Below are 20,244 nucleotides of genomic sequence, written 5' to 3'. Positions count from 1 at the left end.
TAAAGCTCAGGGGTGGTGAGCCACTTGCCCAAGGTCACACAGCCACTCAGTGGAAGAGCAGGATTACAACCTGAGTCTCTGGATTTCTAGCCTAGTGCTTGTTAAAACAACACTTTACATATCCTCTCTCTCCTGCTAGGCAGTAAATCCAGGAAAGAGACTGTGCCTTTTCCATCTCTCCATCCTTGAATGCCTTGACACTCCTTACTCAGCTGTGCCCGTATCATCATGAAAGTCTGCTTGTTAAATTGGCATATAGCAAGAAGCTGGGAAGGACAGATTATACAATGGATGACAGGAGCAGAATTCAAAAAGAGTCAGATAAGAAGGAAAGGGAACGTGTGATGAAGAACATGAGATTTAACTTTTAAAAAAAGGTGAAAGTTTGCACTTACGATAAAAAAAGCCTTTATAAGCAGGAGTGGGAAAGACTTAGAGGAACAGTGGTTCATGTTGAAACTTTACAGGCTCGGGATCAGTGAAATAATTTGGCTGCCAAAAAAGTTGTTGCTGGGACTTCCCTGGTGGCGCAGTGGATTAGAATCCACCTGCCAATGCAGGGGACATGGGATAGATCCCTGGTCCGGGAAGATCCCACATGCTGCGGAGCAACTAAGCCCGTGCACCACAACTACTGAGCCTGAGCCCTAGAGCCCCTGAGCTGCAACTACTGAGCCCGCAAGCCGCAACTACTGAGCCCACGTGCCACAACTACTGAAGCTCGCGCACCTAGAGCCCGTGCTCCACAACAAGAGAAGCCACCGTAATAAGAAGGCGGTGCACCGCAACAAAGAGTAGCCCCTGCTTGCCGCAACTGGAGAAAGCCCGCAGGAAGCAAGGAAGACCCAAGGCAGCCAAAGGAGGAAAAGAAAAGTTGTTGCTAATTGTGTGGAGCCCAGACCCAGAGAGGTGCTAATTCAATCGTGGGCTGCTCTGGTTTGACCTCTGTGGGGGTATGTGTGTAACATTTTCAAAAGGAAATTGATAAATTGGAGAGTCACTGGCGTAACTAGCAGCACCATATCCACTGTCGTGAGAAATGGCCCGAAAGGGAATTCTAGGTTCTTCGTTGTGCTAGGCAAGGCCTTCAGGATCTGGCCTCTGCCTAATCCACTTCTCTCTCTGTTTGCTCAAATCCTTTACACTTGAGTGACATGAATGCCAAGCTGCTTCACACCTCCATATCTTTGTGCATACTATTCCCTCATCTGGAATATTCTGTCCACCTGCCCCCACCCACAAGAGTCTATTTGTGAGTCTATTTGTGATAATTGCCTACGCAATTATCAAAACCCTTCTTCAGCTTTAGTTTCTTCCTTGTAAACTGTCCTAACCAAATCCCCAGACAGAACTAACCACTCTTCCTTCTATACTTTATGCTCCCCTATGCATGGCTTTATAATTGTACATTTCACCTTGCATTGTATTTTGCTTATATTCCTGTCTCCCCTATGAGACCATAAGATTCTTGAAGGCACAGATCCTGTGACCCTTGCCTCTAGCACATGTGCTCTAGCCCGATACATGGGTAATCACTTAAACAAATGAACCAAAACTCCAAGTAGGCTTTCAGATATGTGCAGGACTGTCCTGTAGACAACAGAAGAGATTTTAATATGCCCACCTCCGGAGAGCCAAGAACAAGGATGAATGGGGGCATGTGGTCAAATTTGGCAAATTCGGGCTCATTAGAAGACGAGGCTTTAGTATTGGTTAGGACTCTTAGATTCCACTAATAGAAGCCTAACTTGAATCAGCTTGAGCAAAGGGAGAACTTTTGGGGTATGGATTCCAGGAAATGGTTGAACTGCCAAACTGCTGGAAGGCCATGGACAAAGGTGGATCACAGGAAAACTTGCAACAAGGCACCTGAAAGCCATCAGGACGCTGTACCCCTTGCCTTTGCTTCTTTCTGTGTCAGCTTCCTTCTTCCTCACTGCAGACTGGCCTCCTCCACACAGCAAGAAACATGGCTGCTAAAAGCTGGGACCTTGCAGCTCACAGCTTTCCACCACAGAGGGACAGGTTTTCTTTCCCAATTCCAGGTGAAAACATTAGTGAAGAACCTTGATTGACACAGCTTGGGTCTGATGCTTGCTTCTGTAGTCAGGGAGATGGGTACCATGAATAGACTGGCTTGAGTCAGAAGGGAGGGTGTGGGGAGTGGGGGGAAGGGAACATGTAGGATCAAGGCAGTTGCCATTGGAACCACACAGTGAAAGTGAAGGAAGAGCCATTTCCAAAAGGAGTGGGGATGTGAGTGTAGCTTCTAGAACAGAGGGGTTGTACTCCTTTGCTCCAACTTTCTTTCTTTCTTTCTGGCTGCACTGGGTCTTTGTTGCTGCGCGCGGGCTTTCTCTAGCTGCAGCGAGCAGGGGCTACTCTTTGTTGTAGTACACAGGCTTCTCATTGCGGTGGCTTCTCTTGTTGTGGAGCACGGGCTCTAGGTGTGTGAGCTTCAGTAGTTGTGGCACTCGGGATCAGTATTTGTGGCTCATAGGCTCTAAGGCGCAGGCTCTGTAGTTGTGGCGCATGGGCTTAATTGCTCTGCGGCATGTGGGATCTTCCCAGACCAGGGCTCGAACCCGTGTCCCCTGCATTGGCAGGCAGATTCTCAACCACTGCGCCACCAGGGAAGCCCTCCAACTTTCTAATAATTATAACCATCCAGCTCCAGGTACTTTCTGGATGCTCTCAAGGATGTAGGAAACGAAAGAATGGGTAAACAGACTGTGGTCATTCCCAATATTTACAACCAGGTTTACACAGTGATTAGAATTTTGCTCTCAGAAATTGTTGAATGATTGTTTTTCTGGGCATTAGGACTCAGCCCATTTCCCCCTCGGGTGCTGGGAAATCGAGACTGAACAGGGTGGAGAAGGAGGTTCAATTATTCTAGAGGTGTTTACTGAACCCCTAATCTACTAGATAATGGAGAGGAACATTCTGAGGAGTACTGGCCTCCTCCGGAACTGAGGTCACTTATGCAGGTATGTGGGTTTGGGTTTGTCTAAGTGCTGGATCAACAGCCACTGGCAAGGCCAGGGTCAGTCAGGGCTGCTACCAGCAAGAGGGGCGGGTCCCTGGCTCCCTGGTCTCCCACTGGATCCAGCACCCCAGGTTCCGAGCAGCTTTTCCGCCCCCTCGCGCCCCCCGCCCCCCGCTTCTTTGGCCTTCCAGGGCTTTGGGTCGCACACCCCACGCAGCTCCTTGGGTACTTCTGCACCTTCCCCTTGGCAAAGGCCGAAGAGCCCGAGCTTCCACACCTGCGAAACGGGGGCGCGAGCAGGAAAGGAAGGTTGGCAGGAAGCCTGGGTCCTAGGGACCTGGTGAAGGGCATATGCTTGGTCTCCTTTCAAGAACCGCACCCCCCTTTCCGCTCTAGCTCCGGGAGGCCTCCCCGGGCGGCTGGCCCCGACGCCAGGGCGGCTGCTGGCGCGGAGGGGGCACTCCACACACGTCGGGCGGTGGGCTGAGGGAAGGAATCGACGGACCCTCGCGCACGGCCTGGCGGGGCTGGCGAGGCCCCCGCGGCCCGGCGCCCCCCGGCGCCTCGGAGGCCGCGCTGGCCGGGCCGGGGGAGGGACAGCAGCAGGTGACGACGGCCTGGCCCGCGGCTATAAATAGGGGCGCGCGTCTGCCGCGGGCGGGAGCGGCGGCCGGCGGCGCGGTCCTGGCGGGCGGGGGCCTGGAGAAAGGGCAGGGGCCGGCGGCGGGCGCGGGCCGGCAGCAGCATGGGGTCACGGAGGGCCCCCGGCCGCGGCTGGGGCTCGGGCGGACGGTCCGGGGCGGGGGGCGACGGCGAGGACGACGGGCCCATGTGGATCCCCAGCCCCGCCAGCCGCAGCTACCTGCTCAGCGTGCGGCCCGAGACGAGGTGAGTCGCGCCCTGGGGGCCTGGCCGGGCCGGGGCGGCGTGTGGGGAGGGCGGAGGCCTTCGGATGGGCCCCTGGAGCGCCGGCCCGAGGCCTGGGGACATGGTCAGGCCGGCCCGGCCCTCACGGCCCCTCACGGCTCCCCTGACCTCTCCTGGCCCGTGGGCCTCTAGCCTCCGGCAATGCGAGGCTCTGGGGACGAGGAAGGCCCTACTTTGGGGTGATTTCACAGGGGCCTGAACGCTCTCCTTATCTCCCCTACCTCACTCTCGCCCCTCGCTCAGCTACTCCCGGGCCTCGGATTCCACAGCTCGCGATAAGGAAAGCCAGAGAGGCTGACATTCCTGCCGGCTGGAAGGGAGGGGGAGAACATTCTCGGGGGTGGGCAGGGGAGAGGGGGAGGTGGGGGGCGCTAGGGGCACTTCCCTGAAGTGCGCTGCTTCGCTCCGGATTCAGCGGAAAAAATAAACTCTTTAGAGAAGGGTCTTCCCCTAGGCCCAGGACTTTGGTCTTCCCCGGGATCTCGGTGGGAGCTGGTGAGGTGAAGGAGTTGCTCGAGGCGCTGGTCGGCCCGGCCTGAAGATTCAGAGCTTGTGGCTCTGAGGAAGCCAGTTTCCCTGCCCAGTCTGGGGGACTGGGATGCCAAGGGAAGGGGCCGAAATGATGAGCCCTTTACTTCTCTTCCAAGAATTAAAGAGGTGTGGATGCTTTGTTTTGGGAGCTAGGCTACCCACCCGTGTAAAGACTTGCAGACAATAGAGGGGCATTTTGGCACTCAAAGGCACCCAGACACACAGGAACACGTTCATTACCATGGAGACGGACACTTCCTGTCCCCTCTGGACAGCTTCGTTTCCCTCCATCTCTGGAGTCTATTCCAAAGGGAATTGTGATGGTTGGCTATTGGGTTAGTGGTTGTGTCACAGCCCCAGAACTTGTCTTACCGTAGGTCACACAGAAAACAGCCAGTCCTCTGAGAAGCTGTCTGGAGACTTCTTGTCCTCCGTTCTTAAAACAGCACAAAAACAGGCATCAAGGACATTCAGGAAAAGTCCCAGGCACTTCCTCGTGGATTGGCTGAGTTCTGTTGACCTTGGAGTTGGAAAAGTTCAAATGTAACCGGAACCGGTTTCTGCATAAAACTCGTCAAATGGTGTCACATGTCTGGGACAGGGCTGAGGGCTGGTGTTAGTGATTGAGTCAGACTCGACAAGGTCCCTGGCTGCCAGAAAGAATGCCCCTTCCTCCTAGCCACTGGCTCTATGGAAAAACTGGAATGACATTTGTATATTTACTCCAGTCCATGGTGAAGCTGACTGCCTTCCAGGAGCCTCACGCTTGTCTCATACTTGTCACAGTGATTTGTCTGGGCTTTGCCTCCTGTGTCTGGCCTTTGTCAATACCAGTGGAACAAGGAGAAGCGGGATGCAGGGCCTTTCTCAGAGACAGCATTGGGGTGGCTTGAAAACCAGGCAGAACTGGGAGGGCAGGGGGTCTGGGCTGTTAGGAAAAAGGCTGGAGAGTGGACACATGTCCACTCTCCAGCTGCCGCCTGAGAAGTTGTATGGTAGATACAGTTGCACATGTGATGAGTGCAAAGCAGTGTGTCAGCCTGAGAACTGCAAGTGGATTAGAAATGTCTGGCTTCAGTCCCTTTGGACCTAAGTGAGAATGTTCTTAAATGGAGACTCTTTTCATCAAGTGTTTGGAGGGGCAGGGCTGGGGCAGTGGGAGAGAGGGTTTTCTAGCCCAGGACTGTGGGCTGTGGTTTTGCCTCTGCCACCTGACCACAGACCCCCGCCCCGCCCCCGGTCCTGAGAGACAAAGAAGGCTAGGTTTCTCTTAACCTCTGGAAAAACCTCTGACCAAAGAGGGGAGACTGTGAAAGTGAATGGGGCTGTGTTGGGTACTTGGGGCGGAGGCAGTTCACAGCCATCTATCAAGGCCTGATTCCTGTGTTAGAGCAGGCAACCATATAGTCTTCTGTCTCTCAGAGCAACCTGACTGCCTGTGGGTGTGGGAAGAGGGCCCAAGAGATGGAGGAGAAAGAGGGTCCCTTGAGGACTTTGCCAGTTAACCCTGGCTCCAGCCTAGATGAGCCCTGACTATCCAAGAATTCTGATCAAGAGGCAGGTTCCGTCCCACTTACTCTTGACTTCAGTGTTTTCGGGTCTACCTTGATACACAGCTATCACAGAGCTTGTGAGTCATCATTCTCATGGGACCTTGGGAGAGTAGGCTGCCCCTGGGAGCCGATGGACAGCTGGGCTGTGAACCAGGCCACCAGAAGCCTTGGCCCAGGTCTAGAACCTGTCTTCCTGTGCATACCTTTCCTTCCTCCAACCCTGGAGGATTTCCAGTCTGTAGTCAGCTCAAGGGTATTTCCAGTACCCCTGGGGTCAGAGGTTCAACATGCAAGTAATCCCCCCAAACTGTAGGCCCTCCCTCCTAGGGCATCCAGCCTCTAGGACCTCACCCCTATAGGAAGGTGGGGCATGGGTAAGCTAGAGTAGGTTAAGGAACCACAGTCGGGTGGTTGCAGTTATTACTAACTTGCTTCCGAGGGACACTTAGAAGTTCCAGAAATCTCTGACCACTCATTTCTTGGACACTCTGGTCCAAGTGGGCTCGGAGGAGCAGCAGAGCCCATGATATTTGCTATAGCTTTGTGACACCTCTTCTGTTCTGCTTGGGTCAGGCAGGTTGTCTAGGGCTTTCAGGGAAACTGAGGCAACAGGCCAGGACTTTCTGAGGGCCTTTTATGTCCCAGAATATATGAAAGCCAGGAAGAATGGGAGGCCCCAGCTTCCAGGGCCAGTCCTGGTCCCCCACGCTGCCGCCCCCTCTCCCCCCAGGCCTACTTTTCTCCTTTATGAAGAGACCTTTCCTTCCTGGGCCCTGAATGTCCATTCTATAAAATGAAGGTATCATTAAGAACTCTTTTAGCCTTTCTACCCCAACATTTGATGCCTCTAATTCTGACCCACTCACAGTCAGTAAATGGGGAGTTCCCTTCCTGGGTGAGAGCCCTGAACCTACCTCTGGCCCAGTCAGCAGCGCACAGGCACCTTCTGAAGACAAGGTGCCTCCACAGCCCAGGACTCCTCCTGACATGGCTAATTATGTAAGGGTGAGGCCTAGAGAAAGCAGGATGATGGAGCCAGGGAGCAGAGCGTTACAACCAGCCCTAGAGAGAGCCAGGGAGGGGTCACTATCACAGTTCAGACCCTTGCCCACTTGCAGGTGGAACCTATCGTTTTCTGTCTGAATTAGAGAGCTGATTCTCTCCCTCTCCCTCCTAGGGAAGAAATCCAGACCCAACAAAGGAGAAATCTCTCCACTCTGAGGAGAAAGGCAAAGGAAGTTCATGGTCAGGAAAGGATGGAGTTGGCTAGTGCCTTGAAACCACGGATGGTGTGCCCTCTTGGCCTCCAGAGGGTTTTTGAAGCTGTGAGCAAAGGCAGCTGCTTTCTGGAGCAGCAGCTCCCTCTGGGGGGCAGGACCCTTCCAGACTGAAAGAAATACTTCCCTTCTCTCCCTCCCTCCTCCTCCCTCTTTCTCGCTCTTTCTTCCATAAAACAGAGGTTGAAGACCCACTGTATGCCTAGCACTGTGCCAAGAGCTACAGAAGCTACAAGAGCTAGGTTTGAAGGCTGGGTAGGCAGGATTTAGATGAGCAGAAGGAAAGAGGGAGGGCTTTCTGAGCAGAGAGGACAAAAGTGAAGTCTCAGAGGCCAGGAATGGACCTGTCCATGCCAGTTAGGCGACAGGTCTGGTTACAGTGGAACCTGAGTATTGGGAAGTAGAGAACCGTGTGTGATGGGGTGCGAGTAGGTGAGGGAGGGCCTTAAGTGCCCAGTCAAGGAGTTGAGACTCAATATAATACACAGTGGGGGGATTGTAGCTTTTTTTTTTTCCAGAGAGGTGGTGTGATGAGGGGTGAAGGAGAAGGGGATTGTGTGCTCATCCAATATGGAGGCACGAAGGTCTAGATCAGAACACAGCAGCAGGAATAGAAAAGGAGAAAGAAGGGCCTAGAATTATGGACTAACTGGACTTGGGAGGGAGAAGGAGGAGTCCAAGATGGTGGATTTACCGCTTCAGGAGAGTGCTGGTAGTATCCACAAACCCAGGAGCCCTGGAGTGGAAGCCATGTTTTGGGGTAGAGGATGAGTTTGGTTTTTTTTGTTTATAAAGATACAGGCTGTCAGTGGTCAGAGATGCAGACAGAGTTCCATTGAGCAGACTGGACTGCTGATAACGAAGGGAGAGCTATTCTCATGGTGGGGACAGACTGAAGGGAGTGAGTGTGGTTGGGTGGCCCCTGAGATCTCCCAGAGAGCAGTGGGAGATCGTGGCCCTAGACTCCACTGGAGATATTTGTGTTAGGAAAACTGGAGGCAGAGGCAAAAGTTGACTCATGTCAAGTGGGCTGGATCTCCACTAAGGGGCAGCTCTGTGTGAGTCCTCACCCCACAGTGGCCTGCACAGCCCCTAGCTGGTGTCCGCTTTCAGCTGCCCCGGGGCAGGAGGGATGATCAGGGCCTCAAAGTGTAAAGGGCCTTGGGCTGGTCTGACCGAACTGGGTGCCTCCTGGCTCCTGTTGAATTAACTGCTTTGTTCTTCTCCTGTTCTTCACACTCCCAGCTGGTTTGCCTTGCGTGGTCTGTTTAACCGTACTTTAACATGTTAATGGGTGTTCTCCAAGCCACCTGTCTCCTTCCCAGCCTGTGAGGGGATTTCCAGGAACGGGGGCTCTTCTCCCCATAAAGGCCGAGGGTTGAAGCAGGAGCTGCCCCCAAGCTGGCGTGCTGTGGAGTGGGGAACCGTGCCAGGAAGCTGCAAGTGATTCAAGGACCTGGGACACACCTTTCTCAAAGCTCAGCCCCTGGGAGCCTCCTTCCTGCCTAACCATTTCCCTGGACTCTGTTGCATTTAACGAGCTCTTGGTTTCAGATACATTGTGTCGGGTGGCGAGGCCACTTGCTAACTGGAGCTGGCCAACTAAGACAGCTGGTCCCTTTTAATAGAAAAGCCCCTGGGCCCCAGATAGTGGCCGATTAATACTTTGCCGACTGTTGTTGATTTCTCCTCCTCCTCTCCTTGCTTTTTTGGCCTAATGATTCCATTTGCTGTTTTTGCTTAGCTTATCAAGCAACTGGTTGTCTCACCCCAGCTCTGGAAGGTAAACGCACCATTGCATTACATTTCTCTGACTGCTTTTTTTCTTGGGTGTGGGCATTGAGGGGCCTCTGGGTGACTGCTTTTGCACTAACCAGGCTGCATGGGGTGAGGGGAAGGTGGAGGGTGGTTGGGGAGGGTGTGAGAGGGCACTCACGTGAGCATGTGTCTCACAGGGGCCAGAGTTGATGCCTGCATGCACCATCCGAAAGGGGTGCTGGGACCCAGAAATAGGCCAGGGTCCCTGAGATGCCTGCAGCTGTATCTCTGTGCCCCTGGGAGAGGCACCATGGGACCAGAACAGAGAACCACCAGTCATGTGCCCCATTTCTCCCCCATCCTAGGCTTTCATGGTTTTTGTAACCACATATCTAGGTTTGACACCTTATTGTTTATCTTCTAACCATGGATACTTCCTTGAAAAAAATTTTTTTTCTCAGTCCCATAAGTTCTCCTTCTGTCATCTCTTTCTCCCAGTTTCCCTCTCCTTTGGCTCCTCTCCACCTCTGCAGACTGTGAACCCTGTAAGGTCAGGGAATACCATGTTAGTGTATTCCTGCATTAACTTGTTCTCTGAATCTGCTTCAGAGACAGATCGGGGCCTGAGCAGGCCCACGGGCCGGGTTTGCCCGTTGAATGACTGTCCTCTTGCCTCCTTAGCTGGGGACAGCTCTCCACCCCTGGCAGAACTGACAATTATGATCAAAATGGGAACGTTTCCTGGCTACTTCCAACCGCTTAGGCCTCATCCCCGACTCTGGAAGATTTGGGGAGAGTTGGCTACAGTTTCTTTACACAGAGAAAGATTTCTGCGTAGCTAACTGGTTTCTGAATAGCTAATAATTAGTGCCTACCATGTACGTTTCCTGTGATAGGCAAGAATACGGAGAGACCTTTGTTCTGGGTGGCTCACTGTCTGAAGGGGTAGAAGAGAGGGTATCACAAGGAATTCATAGCAGAGTGTGGTAAGTGCTAAAAGAGAGAGGGTCTTGGAAGTCTACTTAAAGCAAGGTAAATAACCAAACCTAAGGGCAGGGTTAGGTTCCTTTGAACATGTGGAAAACCAGTGGTCATTCTGGTGTTCTATAGAGACACATGATTAGGCTGTGATATCCTTATGAAGTCACAGAATTGGAAGGACCTGGAGGTGTCAGGGTGGGACCAGGCCATTTTCAGATGCATGGACTTCCTGGCTTTCCAGGGGGCAGGAAGCAGCAGACTCAGAGTCCATCCCATGTCTGAGTGGTTTGGAAAATGGGAACAGAAAGTGGGTGACATTCAGTAGAATATGATAGTATATGCAGTGACTCTCCCTGTCCCCCCAAATGTACCCCAGATCCACTCTCCTAGAGGGCATTCTTCTAGCTATACTTTTCAGCAGTTAATATAGTTAATAATATAGTTAGGACCTAGTCTGGAAAGTTTGAGAAGATAAGCATTCTTTCTTATTCAAAAAAAGTAATGAAATAACATAACTACCTGTTGTTGAATATCTAGTGTGAGCACTGCAAATTTTCTTAAAGCATAATTTTCCTGTTTTCTCACTTACCCAGTAGCTTATTTTCTTAGATTTTTCCCAAGCAGCTTCATCCCTAAGAGCCTAAGCTGAATATGAGATCCAGGCTCATGTTCATGAGTAGGGTAGGATTCAGATTATGTAGGGAGGACATAATTAGGTATGTTTTGAATTAGTTGCAAAATTGTAGAAGTCTGATTACTTTGGGCATAGCACTTTCCTTTAGAAACTGTTGGTTGGGATCTGGTATTCCCCAAAGTCAGAAACTGCTGCTAGCATGAGAGCAGCAAGAAACGTTTTCAGATGAAATTCCTGAGTGTCAGGGAGTTGATAGTCTAGATCCTGAAGGACCCTCTATTTTGAATGGATTAAAAGGGTAAGGAAAGGACAGTAAATTGTAAGAAGACAGTTCTTACAACCATCTAATAAGTTACTTAGGTTCCAGGTGACAGCGTGGCAGGGAGTGTTATGGCAGCCTTAACTGCAGTCCCAACTCAAGCGTTCAGGCACGTGAGAAGTTGGGATCCCCTTTCTGGGTAGTCTTTGTGGGGGAGGACTCCTGTCAACTGCTCAAAGGCCCAGGCATCTGCATTCCTGTACAGAAACCATGGCTGGACCCCCTCAGTCCAGAAGTCTTACTTGATCCCAGATACTCTTCCTGGGATGTGACCTTTCTCCTCAAACTCAAGTCCAGAATGATAACCACAGAAATGATAAATTGAATGTGGAGCCCTCCCCACAAAGTAGGGTTTAGCTTCTATTTGCTTGTGTTCCCACAGACTCTTACCTGCCCCTGGTGGAGAGATTACAGGCAGACACACACTGCCCGCGGGCGACTACCCCTTCCTCTGAGGCTCAGAGAAAGGCAGCTCTGAGTGATTTGTCTTCCCCCACAGCAGTTTCTCCTGCTCCCCTTCACATTACCCCTTACAGTCCTCCCTGCTGCTCACAAGAGGGCGTGTGAGTTGGGAGGGGGAGGAGGGCTGGGCACGGCTTGTGCCCCACACAACCTGGCTATGTGGTTACACGTCACGCCTAGGGATGCATTGTGTCTCTGCTGGCCCATGGAAGGGTTTGGCATGGTGGTTTGCTCGTGTGTGCAGGCAGGAGAGGACTGTAAGTGCTGAGCAGTGCTGGTGAGTTTGTGCTGGACTCAGTGAGCGCACAAATGCCCCTGAGTTCTGGAAGATGGGCTATCACGAGGGAACTGAAAGCCCTGGCTTTTGCAGTGGTGGATCTGTTTGTGATTTGGCGGTCTTGCTGGTTGGTCCTGGAGCTGCCAGCCGTGTATTCACTTGAGCATGTGGATCTAAGGGGGGAGCAAGGGAGCCATGACTGGCTTTCCACTGGAAGTCCATAGCCCTCTTTAGGGTGAGAATTCATTTGAGTCTTTCTTTTCTGATACTCCTAGGAGCTAGAGGCCACCCTTGGATCTAGACCCCTGGCATTGACCAGCTTATTCTTTGTCTACTATGGGTCTATGCTCACAAATGCAGGGGCTTTTCTTCTGAGCCTAAGCTTTAGGAGAGGCCCCTGAGCTCCTAGGACCTATGTATACATGGGGTTGGCTGGCTTTTCCCTCTGTGGCATGAATGGAGGCTCTGCTGTGCTGGGGTCTCCATCTCTGAGGCTGGGCCTATCCATGTGTGTGTATCCCCCATGCACGAGCTTCCCTGAAAGGTGGAGTGTGAAGCAAGACTCCACAATAAGGATGGAATGGGGATGCCAGGACTGGTGGTCTGGCATGCTCAGGAGTCTGGTCCATGGTCAGATGCTGCCTACTGTAATGGGTCTGGGTCAGGATCCCATTCAGCCCCTTGGTAACTTCCCTGCTCCCAGCCTGGCCAAGAGGCCTAGGCTTTCTGGAGGAAAGACTTGCCCAGGTGCTGGAGCCATGGCCACGAGATGACGGATGGACATGGTAAGATTTAAGCTACCTTGGGCACCAGGGTGTGGCCTAATGCGGTGGAGGTGGGAGAAAGGCTGCTCTGAATAGTTCTTTGCCTTTCCTAGGAGCACCTTCTGCTCCGTCATTGCTCAGCTAACAGAGGAGACCCAGCCGCTATTTGAGACCACGCTCAAGTCCCGGGCTGTGTCCGAGGACAGCGACGTTAGATTCACCTGCATCGTCACAGGTAATGAGGCCGTCTGTATGATCCATGCCAGGGCTGCTGCACAGGTCGGGGTCTAAGGGGGCTGTGGGGACAGGCACGGAGAGGGGTTGGCTGTGCGCACGAAACTGTGCAAGTTGACATTTGTCTTCTTAGCTTTCTCTCCAGTTTCATCTCCCTGTGTGGGCTGGGGTCCCTTTCTCCTCCCATTCTGGAGCCACATATACACCCTGCTCTTCTTCCAAACCTGTCTTCTGTAAAGGTTCCTCACCCTCAGGCATACATACACGACTGATGAATCTTATTCCAAGGAAAGAAGCTCTCCAGTCGAAAGAGGTTTTCAAGGCTACTCCTCAAATATCCCCATTTTACAGTTGAGTAGTTTGAAGCTTGGGAGTCTCAAGCCTGAGAGACAATAATGTAGAGTGATTCTGACCGCAGACCCTGGAGACTCACTGCCTGGCTTGGAATGCTGGCTTGTCCCCTTTCCAATTATGTGATGCCGAGCACCTCACCTGCAAAGTGGGGACGATAATAGTATGAATACATGCAAAGCATTTGGAATAATACCTGGCGTACAGTAAGTACCGCATAAGTGTTAGAAGTGAAGACTGTCATGTGTGCATTTCACTGAACTCCGTGGTGGAATTTGAAGCAACAGTTTGGCAGAATAGGAAGCAGAGACATCCTCCTTGGAAGGGGGGAATAAAGGGGTGAGGGTACTGGGAAGCTGGCCCTGGGCATTGTATCCCTCCCCCAAACCTCCCAGCAGTGGCTCCATTGCACTAACCCGACCTGCTTCAGGGCCTGCAGGACTCACCAATGGGTGCCTATCTCTCCCAGCTCTGCAGCCACCAGGTCAAGATTCCCTCCAAGAGCCCATTTTTTTCAGTAAATCAAGGGCGTTGGTGGTTTCCAGCTACGACATGTCCTGATTCTGGGGAACCTGTCTGCCCCAACCAGCTAAACATCTTCTCTGAGACTGGGTTCCCCTGGGCAGTTTTCACCTTGCCCAGAACCCTCTGTGCTCAAAGCTGAGAACACTTCCGAGGGATGCAGAGATGCGCCTGCATCCCTTAACTTTGTACAGCATAACACCTTTTGCAACGTGTATCTGTTTCCATTGTTGTCAAATTCTTACAAAACCCTGTGAAGTCAGTGCTATTATTAGTCAGATTTTACAAAGGAGGAAACTAGAATAGGTTAGGTGACTTGCCAAAGCCCACAAACCTGGTGAAGAGGAGAAGCTGCTTTTGTTCTCTGAAGCATCTGATGCTGCTTGCTTATGCCTGCATCTGCTATGTTACTGTGCTTCTCTGCTTCCCCTCACTTATCTCCTTTATTTATTTATTTATTGGGTCTTCATTGCTGCACACGGGCTTTTTCTAGTTGTGGTGAGCCGGGGATACTCTTGGTTGTGGTGTGCGGGCTTCTCATTGCGGTGGCTTCTCTTGTTGTGGAGCATGGGCTCTGGGCACGCGGGCTTCAGTAGTTGTGGCACACAGGCTCAGTAGTTGTGGCTCGCGGCCTGTAGAGCGCAGGCTCAGTAGTTGCGGCACACGGGTTTAGTTGCTCCGTGGCATGTGGGATCTTCCCAGACCAGGGCTCGAACCTGTGTCCCCTGCATTGGCAGGTGGATTCTTAACCACTGCGACACCAGGCAAGTCCCTCTAATAGCCTTTTAAAATAACTTTCCACAAGATCAATGCCATCGGTACCCTGTCAGTTACTTTCCTTAGAGACATCCCTATTCTATGTGAACTGGTGGCCTTTTAGGCCTAATACACAGCTGTTCTACTGGGTCTTTCCTTTGCCTTTCTTCTGGGTTTGATTCAGTTTCCTGGATCTCATGTCTTCCTTTTTCTTGGCTTACTCTCTGGCTTTATTGAGCTGCATCCTCCAGTGGCTTCATCAGGTCCCAAAGATGGTACAAGAGCAGGAGGCGTTATGATGACAAGCTCTCAACCTCTCTCTCCTTTGAGTCATTCTGCTCCAGTGTGACTTAGTTGTTCTCTGCGTCTGGTACACAGTCGTCATCCTAGGATCTCCCTCCATCATCATCCTGTGGATTTCCTTTGCCCCTCCTGTAATGGAGTTCTTGTTTATTTGTATTCCACCTTTGTCTCTTTCTTGATTTACATCCTTGTTTTGGTAGCTTCCTAGGAGGAGTACATGGTAAGTAAATGTTAGACAACTTTTGTCTGAAAATGTCTTTTTTTCCTGCTTTACTCTTGATGGAGAGTTTGGCTAGGTATAGAATTCTAAGTTGAAAATAATTTTCCTTCAGAATTTTGAAAACATTACTACACTGCCTGCTTCCAGTGTTTCTGTTCAGAGCAGGAAGACGGTTTGATTCCTGATTCTGTGCATGAGACCAGTTTTCTCTCTGGAAGCTTTTAAGGGTGTTTTGATATTTCATAATGATGTATCTTGTTACGGGTGTCTTCATCCAGGGGCATGCTTGAATGCTTTCAGTCTGGAAACTGATGGCCTTTAGTTCTGAGAAATCTGAGATGATTTTGATGTTGATTTCTTCCCCCTGTTTTATCTGTTCTTTCTTTCTGGAACTCCTGTTATGTGCATATCTGCTCCCCTGGACTCATTCTCTTATTTTCTTATCTTTTCTTCCCTTTCATCTATTTGTCTTTTTGTTCTTTCTGAGATTTCCTCAGTGTTATATTTCAACTTTTCTATTGGGTTTTTTATTTATAAGAGCTCTTTTTTAATCCTTTTCTAGAACATCCTGTTCTTTTCATGAATGTAGTATTTTCTTTTAACGCTCTGAGACTGGTAATGATAGTTTTCTAAACGTTTCCTGCATGGTTTGTGTTTCTTCCAGTTTGCTTTTTTTCTCTTTGTTTTGGTCCTGAATCTCCTGCTTATAGGCTTTCCTCAGATATCTAGGAATCTTTGGTTGTCAGATAATGAGTAAGAGCAGGAGACTAAAAAGCGAATTGGAAGTTCTGAGCAAGTAGGAGGGGCCTGAAACCTTGGGTCTTCACTCTAGGGTGACCTGGCCACCACTAGAGTTGGGAACTGACAAAGTGAGTTTCTTTAGTTCCTTGCTCTTGGACTAGCCAGATTCCCTAGTGAGTATTCTTCTAGTGTCTTGCCTGAGTTTTCTGGAAGCTATGCAGATGAGAGGATTGGGTGGGCTCTCAGCATAAAGCATTTATTTATTTACTTTTTTAAAATAAATTTATTTATTATTTATTTTTGGCTGCATTGGGTCTTTGTTGCTGTGCGCGGCTTTCTCTAGTTGCATCGAGTGGGGGCTACTCTTCGTTGCGGAGCTCGGGCTCTAGGTGCGTGGGCTTCAGTACTTGTGGCTGTGGGCTCTAGAGTGCAGGCTCAGTAGTTGTGGCACACAGGGTTAGTTGCTCCCTGGCATGTGGGATCTTCCCGGACCAGGGCTTGAACCTGTGTCCCCTGCATTGGCAGGTGGATTCTTAACCACCGCGCCACCAGGGAAGCCCAAACATTTATTTTATAGATTCGTTTTTCCATAGAATATTTATGCCCTCCACCGAGCTGGCTTACCCTCAGGGCAAAGTTTTACCTTTCCAGTTACTAAACTGCATCTTTGGACGTGGGGGGAAGGAGCAGTTAGTTACACAGTGGTATGGAGCGGGTGAGGGGATCCAGAGATCTGACTGTTTTCCACACCTCTTTTTACCTTTCCTTCTTTCCCTTTACCCCCAGTTCCAGAGATATCTGGTTGCCAGTTCCTATGCCCTTTGAGGATTTTCTGGTGTTCAAAGGGTAGTTCTCAGTTTCTCATTGGGTTAAGCTGTCTTGGGTCTGCTAAGTCAGTTTCTACTTGTCCATCTGCTTTCCAGCTTTCAAAATGTTGTTGTTCCTGTTGCTCTCCTTCCCCTTATTCTCCCCTTTTTTAGTGGCTATACATATACTACATATACACACACAAACACACACACATTTTTTTTTTTAAATAAAAATATCTCATTAGTGTAGCTTAGTGGTTTTGGGTGAGAGAGTGAAAATAGATGGTATGCTCATGCTGCCTTTTTACCTAGAAGCCTGGCAAGTTCCTTATCATCTTTCAAGGCCCAGCTCAAACAGCTCATCCTCCAGGAGGTCATCTCCAGCATTTCCACAGAGAGCTCTTACTCTGTCTTTCACAGTACAGCTTCTTGGTCCATCTCTCTCCCCAGTGAGACCGTGAGATCTGGGGGATAGAGCACACACCTGACACATCGTGCCTCTGGAGCAGGCACGAAGAAGGCGCTCAGTACATATTTGCCAGTATGACCACAGTGACCCTGACTGTGTGGACAACAAAATCAGTGTCTTTTCCACTTTCCACATTGCCTGTTCATTGCAGCTGCAGCTTCAGTGCCTTGACAGCAGCAGCTGCTGTGGGGGCCTCCCTCCTTTCCTTCTTCCATTCTGTCCTTTGTAGCCATGGACTCTGAGAGCAACATGCTGAAGCCGACATGAGTCTGACTTACAGAGTCTTGGAGTATTTTACTGGATGCCCCCAAGGTCATCATGGGAGTAAACTTTTCCCTGTCTCAAGCCCAACTCAAAGGAACAAACTTTTATCCCCTCAATTGCCATAATACACATGTCTCATGATGACCAGCCAGGCCCATGGTCTTCTGCTCAGGAGCACCTGCCATGATGAGATCTACGACTCTGCTGAGTAAGGCTGTAAGATTTCTAGGGCTCTAGCTATCTCTAACATCCACACCTTAGTCCACTGTCGTACCTAGTTCCCTCCTCCTCCCTCCTCATCCCCATGTATATAAAAAAAATCTCAGGTTACCTGAGTCTTTTGTAGCAGATTAAGAAAGAATTCTCTGTGATCACCATAGTACACTTGGTAAGGAAGCCTTTCCCAATTAACAAGGAGAAAAGGTAGACTGTAAGAGAGGGGCCAGGGGGAGGGGAAAGCATTAGGCAGAAAGATCAGAGAACAAAGGAAACAGGGCTAGAAACTGGGTCTCCCCTCCGCCCCCATCTGGAATGGAGGATTGTGGATGGGTGTATGGCTCAGACTGGCCTTTGTATGAGACTGGTGTGGTGATCCTGGCTCGTCCCATGGAGATGGAGTGACCTCACTTCCTCCCACCCTGCTGGTAGCACTCCTTGAATGAGGTTGTGATGAGTCAGTCTAAGCAGGGCCCTGCCAGGAGTAGGTGATGCTTTCGTGGTGGGTCAGGATCTAGTCCAGGTGAGGAAGAGGAGTCTGTGCCAGTGCCCCTGCTGGCTGAGCTTTGAGGGAAGCCCTTCGGGACTTGGAGAAGTGGTATATGACCCTGGGGTTCTCCCCTCTCAGAGTGGGCATATGGGGGATAGCAGGCCTTGATTGGACCTTCTGGCTCCTGTCTCCCCCAGGGGCCCCTCTGGCCAGAGTGCAGCTGTCTTCCTTGAGGCTGCCCATCTCTGTCCAGCATGGTGACCCCTTTCCCCCACTCTCCTCAACTCTGTTGTAGATTCTGTGTTAGCCTGTGTATGTGTGTGTGTGTGTGTGTGTGTGTGTGTGTCAGGACAACTGGGCAGAGGGACTTAGCCTTTAGACAGAACCAAGTTCTTGAAGAAACTCCTTTTAGAGAAATAAGTCTAAGATAATGACTGCTGGGGGCAGAAACTTACATATTAGTCCCAGAGTCCCCAGGGGAAAGAGCAGTGGAATAAGGAAAAGGACACCAAGGGCTTTGTCATGTGCCAGCTGTGTGACCCTGAGTAAGTTACTTGATTTCTCTGAGTCTCATCTTCCTTTTGTGTAAAAGGAAGGGATTGTGTAAAAGGGATTCAAACACCTGCCTTACCTGTTTTATAGAAGAGAGGGATTTGAATTTTGGCTCTTCTGTGTACCAGCTGGATGACTTTGGGCAGGAGCTTTAATTTCCTCTTCCTTAAATTGAGGATTAATAACACTACATTCCTCATAGGATTTATGAGAGGATTAGATGAGATAATACATGAAAAATGTACAGGTCAGTATCTGGCATATAGTAAGTCTTCAGTAAATGTTCACAATTGTTTTCACAGGTTTGTTATGAAGACCAAATGAAATTTTATATTTGAAAGCTCTTTGAAGCCTCTAAATTTACATCCATCATTATTCTTCTCCTGAATCTGAGCTTCTCCAAAATGGGAATGGTTAGGATGAGGCTGTAAGTCTCCGAGCTGAGTTCTGGACTCAGGCATGCTGGCTGTGGAGCAGAGGTGTCAGTGTAGTAAGGGGAAGAGGGAAGGCCTCAGGCTTCAGTACTGCTGTGGGCTCTCCTGGTCAGGGCCAAGCGTGTGTGTGTGTGTGCATGCGTGCATGCCAGCCTGTGGGCACACATACGGGCACACGTGTGTGTACAGCTGGGAGTGAAGGACCTCCCCTGCTTTTGTGTGTTTCAGAATACAGTTCTATTACCCCGGGGACAAAGAAATGTTTTCTCCCCAAATAAAGTTGTTTCCAGAATCCATTGTTGCCGTGGAGCCCTAAGCTGTCAGGTTGGCCCCCACCTAGTGAAGAGGCACCAAAAGGTGGCATGGGGGCTGAAGCCCCAGCCTTGTGGCTGTGGGCTCCATTCAGCGTTCCCTTCTTGCCCCATCCCTGCCCTCTCGCTACAGCCTGACTGGACTCGGATGCCCTGGAGGCTGAGGCCTGACTGGGCAGATCATGGGGCAGGGAGGCTCTGAGCCTGGCCCTTGTAGGAATGGGATCACCCCATGGGATGGTGAGGACATGCACGGTGATGTAACCAGGGGCTTTAGCTCACTGTGGAAACATGGGGCTCGCTTTACAGTCAGGGCTGCCCAGAGTTTGTTCCTAGCTGACCCAGCTGCAGCCTCACCTCCCTTGCTCCCTACTCCTGTGCACAGTTCCCCAGTGTGTCCTCTGCTTTCTACCCCACACTCTGCTGTTGTGGTTCCTTTGTCAGGCATGCCCTTCCCACTCACCTCTTGTTTGCTCACTTATTCCCTTCCTCATTTACTCACTCATCCAGCAGATTTTTATTTTTATTAAGTAACTACTCTGTGCCAGGTGCCATCTTAGGTGGTAGGGATACAGAAGTGAAGGAGAGATGATGCTGACTCACATGGGACATAAGTCTAGGAGGGGAGACAGACAAGGGGCTAGTCAGTTACAGTATTGTGATTAGTGCTATGAAGGGGGGAAGTACAGGCACTGAACCCACGTTTTCTGAAATTCTACCCACCCTCACAGCCATTTCAAATGCTGCTCATGCCATAAAGCCTTTCCTGATTCCCCAGCCAGAGGTGCTCGTTCCCTTCTCTGTACCCTGAGCTGTTAGTGCATTGCTTCATTCATTCACCTATAAATATTTAACGAGTGTTGATTCCATACCAGGCACTATTCTAGGAACTGGGGACATAGCACGAATAACACGGATGAGTCATGGAGCTGTTCTTTCCCCAGGGAGTTGGAGAAGATGGATGTAAACCAACAACCTCATCAGGGTATAATATGTCAGGCAGCAATGCATTCTATGAAGAAAAAGAAACATAGTAAGAGGGCTAAGAGTTTCCAGGGAGACAGAGTCGCTGTTTCACAGGGGCTGGTAGGGAAGGCCTC

General features: G+C 50.5%; 1 protein-coding gene across 2 annotated transcripts in view; it reads left to right on the top strand.

Moving 5' to 3' along the window:
* Positions 1 to 9,703: 9,703 nt before the first annotated feature.
* ALPK3 (alpha kinase 3) overlaps positions 9,704 to 20,244 on the top strand; it is a 42,708-nt gene continuing 32,167 nt past the window's right edge. The window contains exons 1-2 of one of the 2 annotated variants that reach the window (XM_027089162.1): positions 9,704 to 11,708; positions 12,586 to 12,707. In XM_027089162.1, coding sequence (XP_026944963.1) covers positions 11,614 to 11,708; positions 12,586 to 12,707 — 217 coding nt within the window. In that variant the 5' untranslated portion in view covers positions 9,704 to 11,613. The remainder of the gene's footprint in view (positions 11,709 to 12,585; positions 12,708 to 20,244) is intronic. The other variant, XM_027089161.1, reaches the window with a different exon arrangement.

This window comes from Aethalodelphis obliquidens, unplaced genomic scaffold (assembly GCF_003676395.1).
Source record: "Aethalodelphis obliquidens isolate GAN/ISIS:26980383/991018 unplaced genomic scaffold, ASM367639v1 scaffold65, whole genome shotgun sequence".
Classification (NCBI taxonomy): Eukaryota; Metazoa; Chordata; class Mammalia; order Artiodactyla; family Delphinidae; genus Aethalodelphis; species Aethalodelphis obliquidens.
Note: the sequence above shows the minus strand (reverse complement) of the source record. Positions and strands in the feature narration are given on the sequence as shown.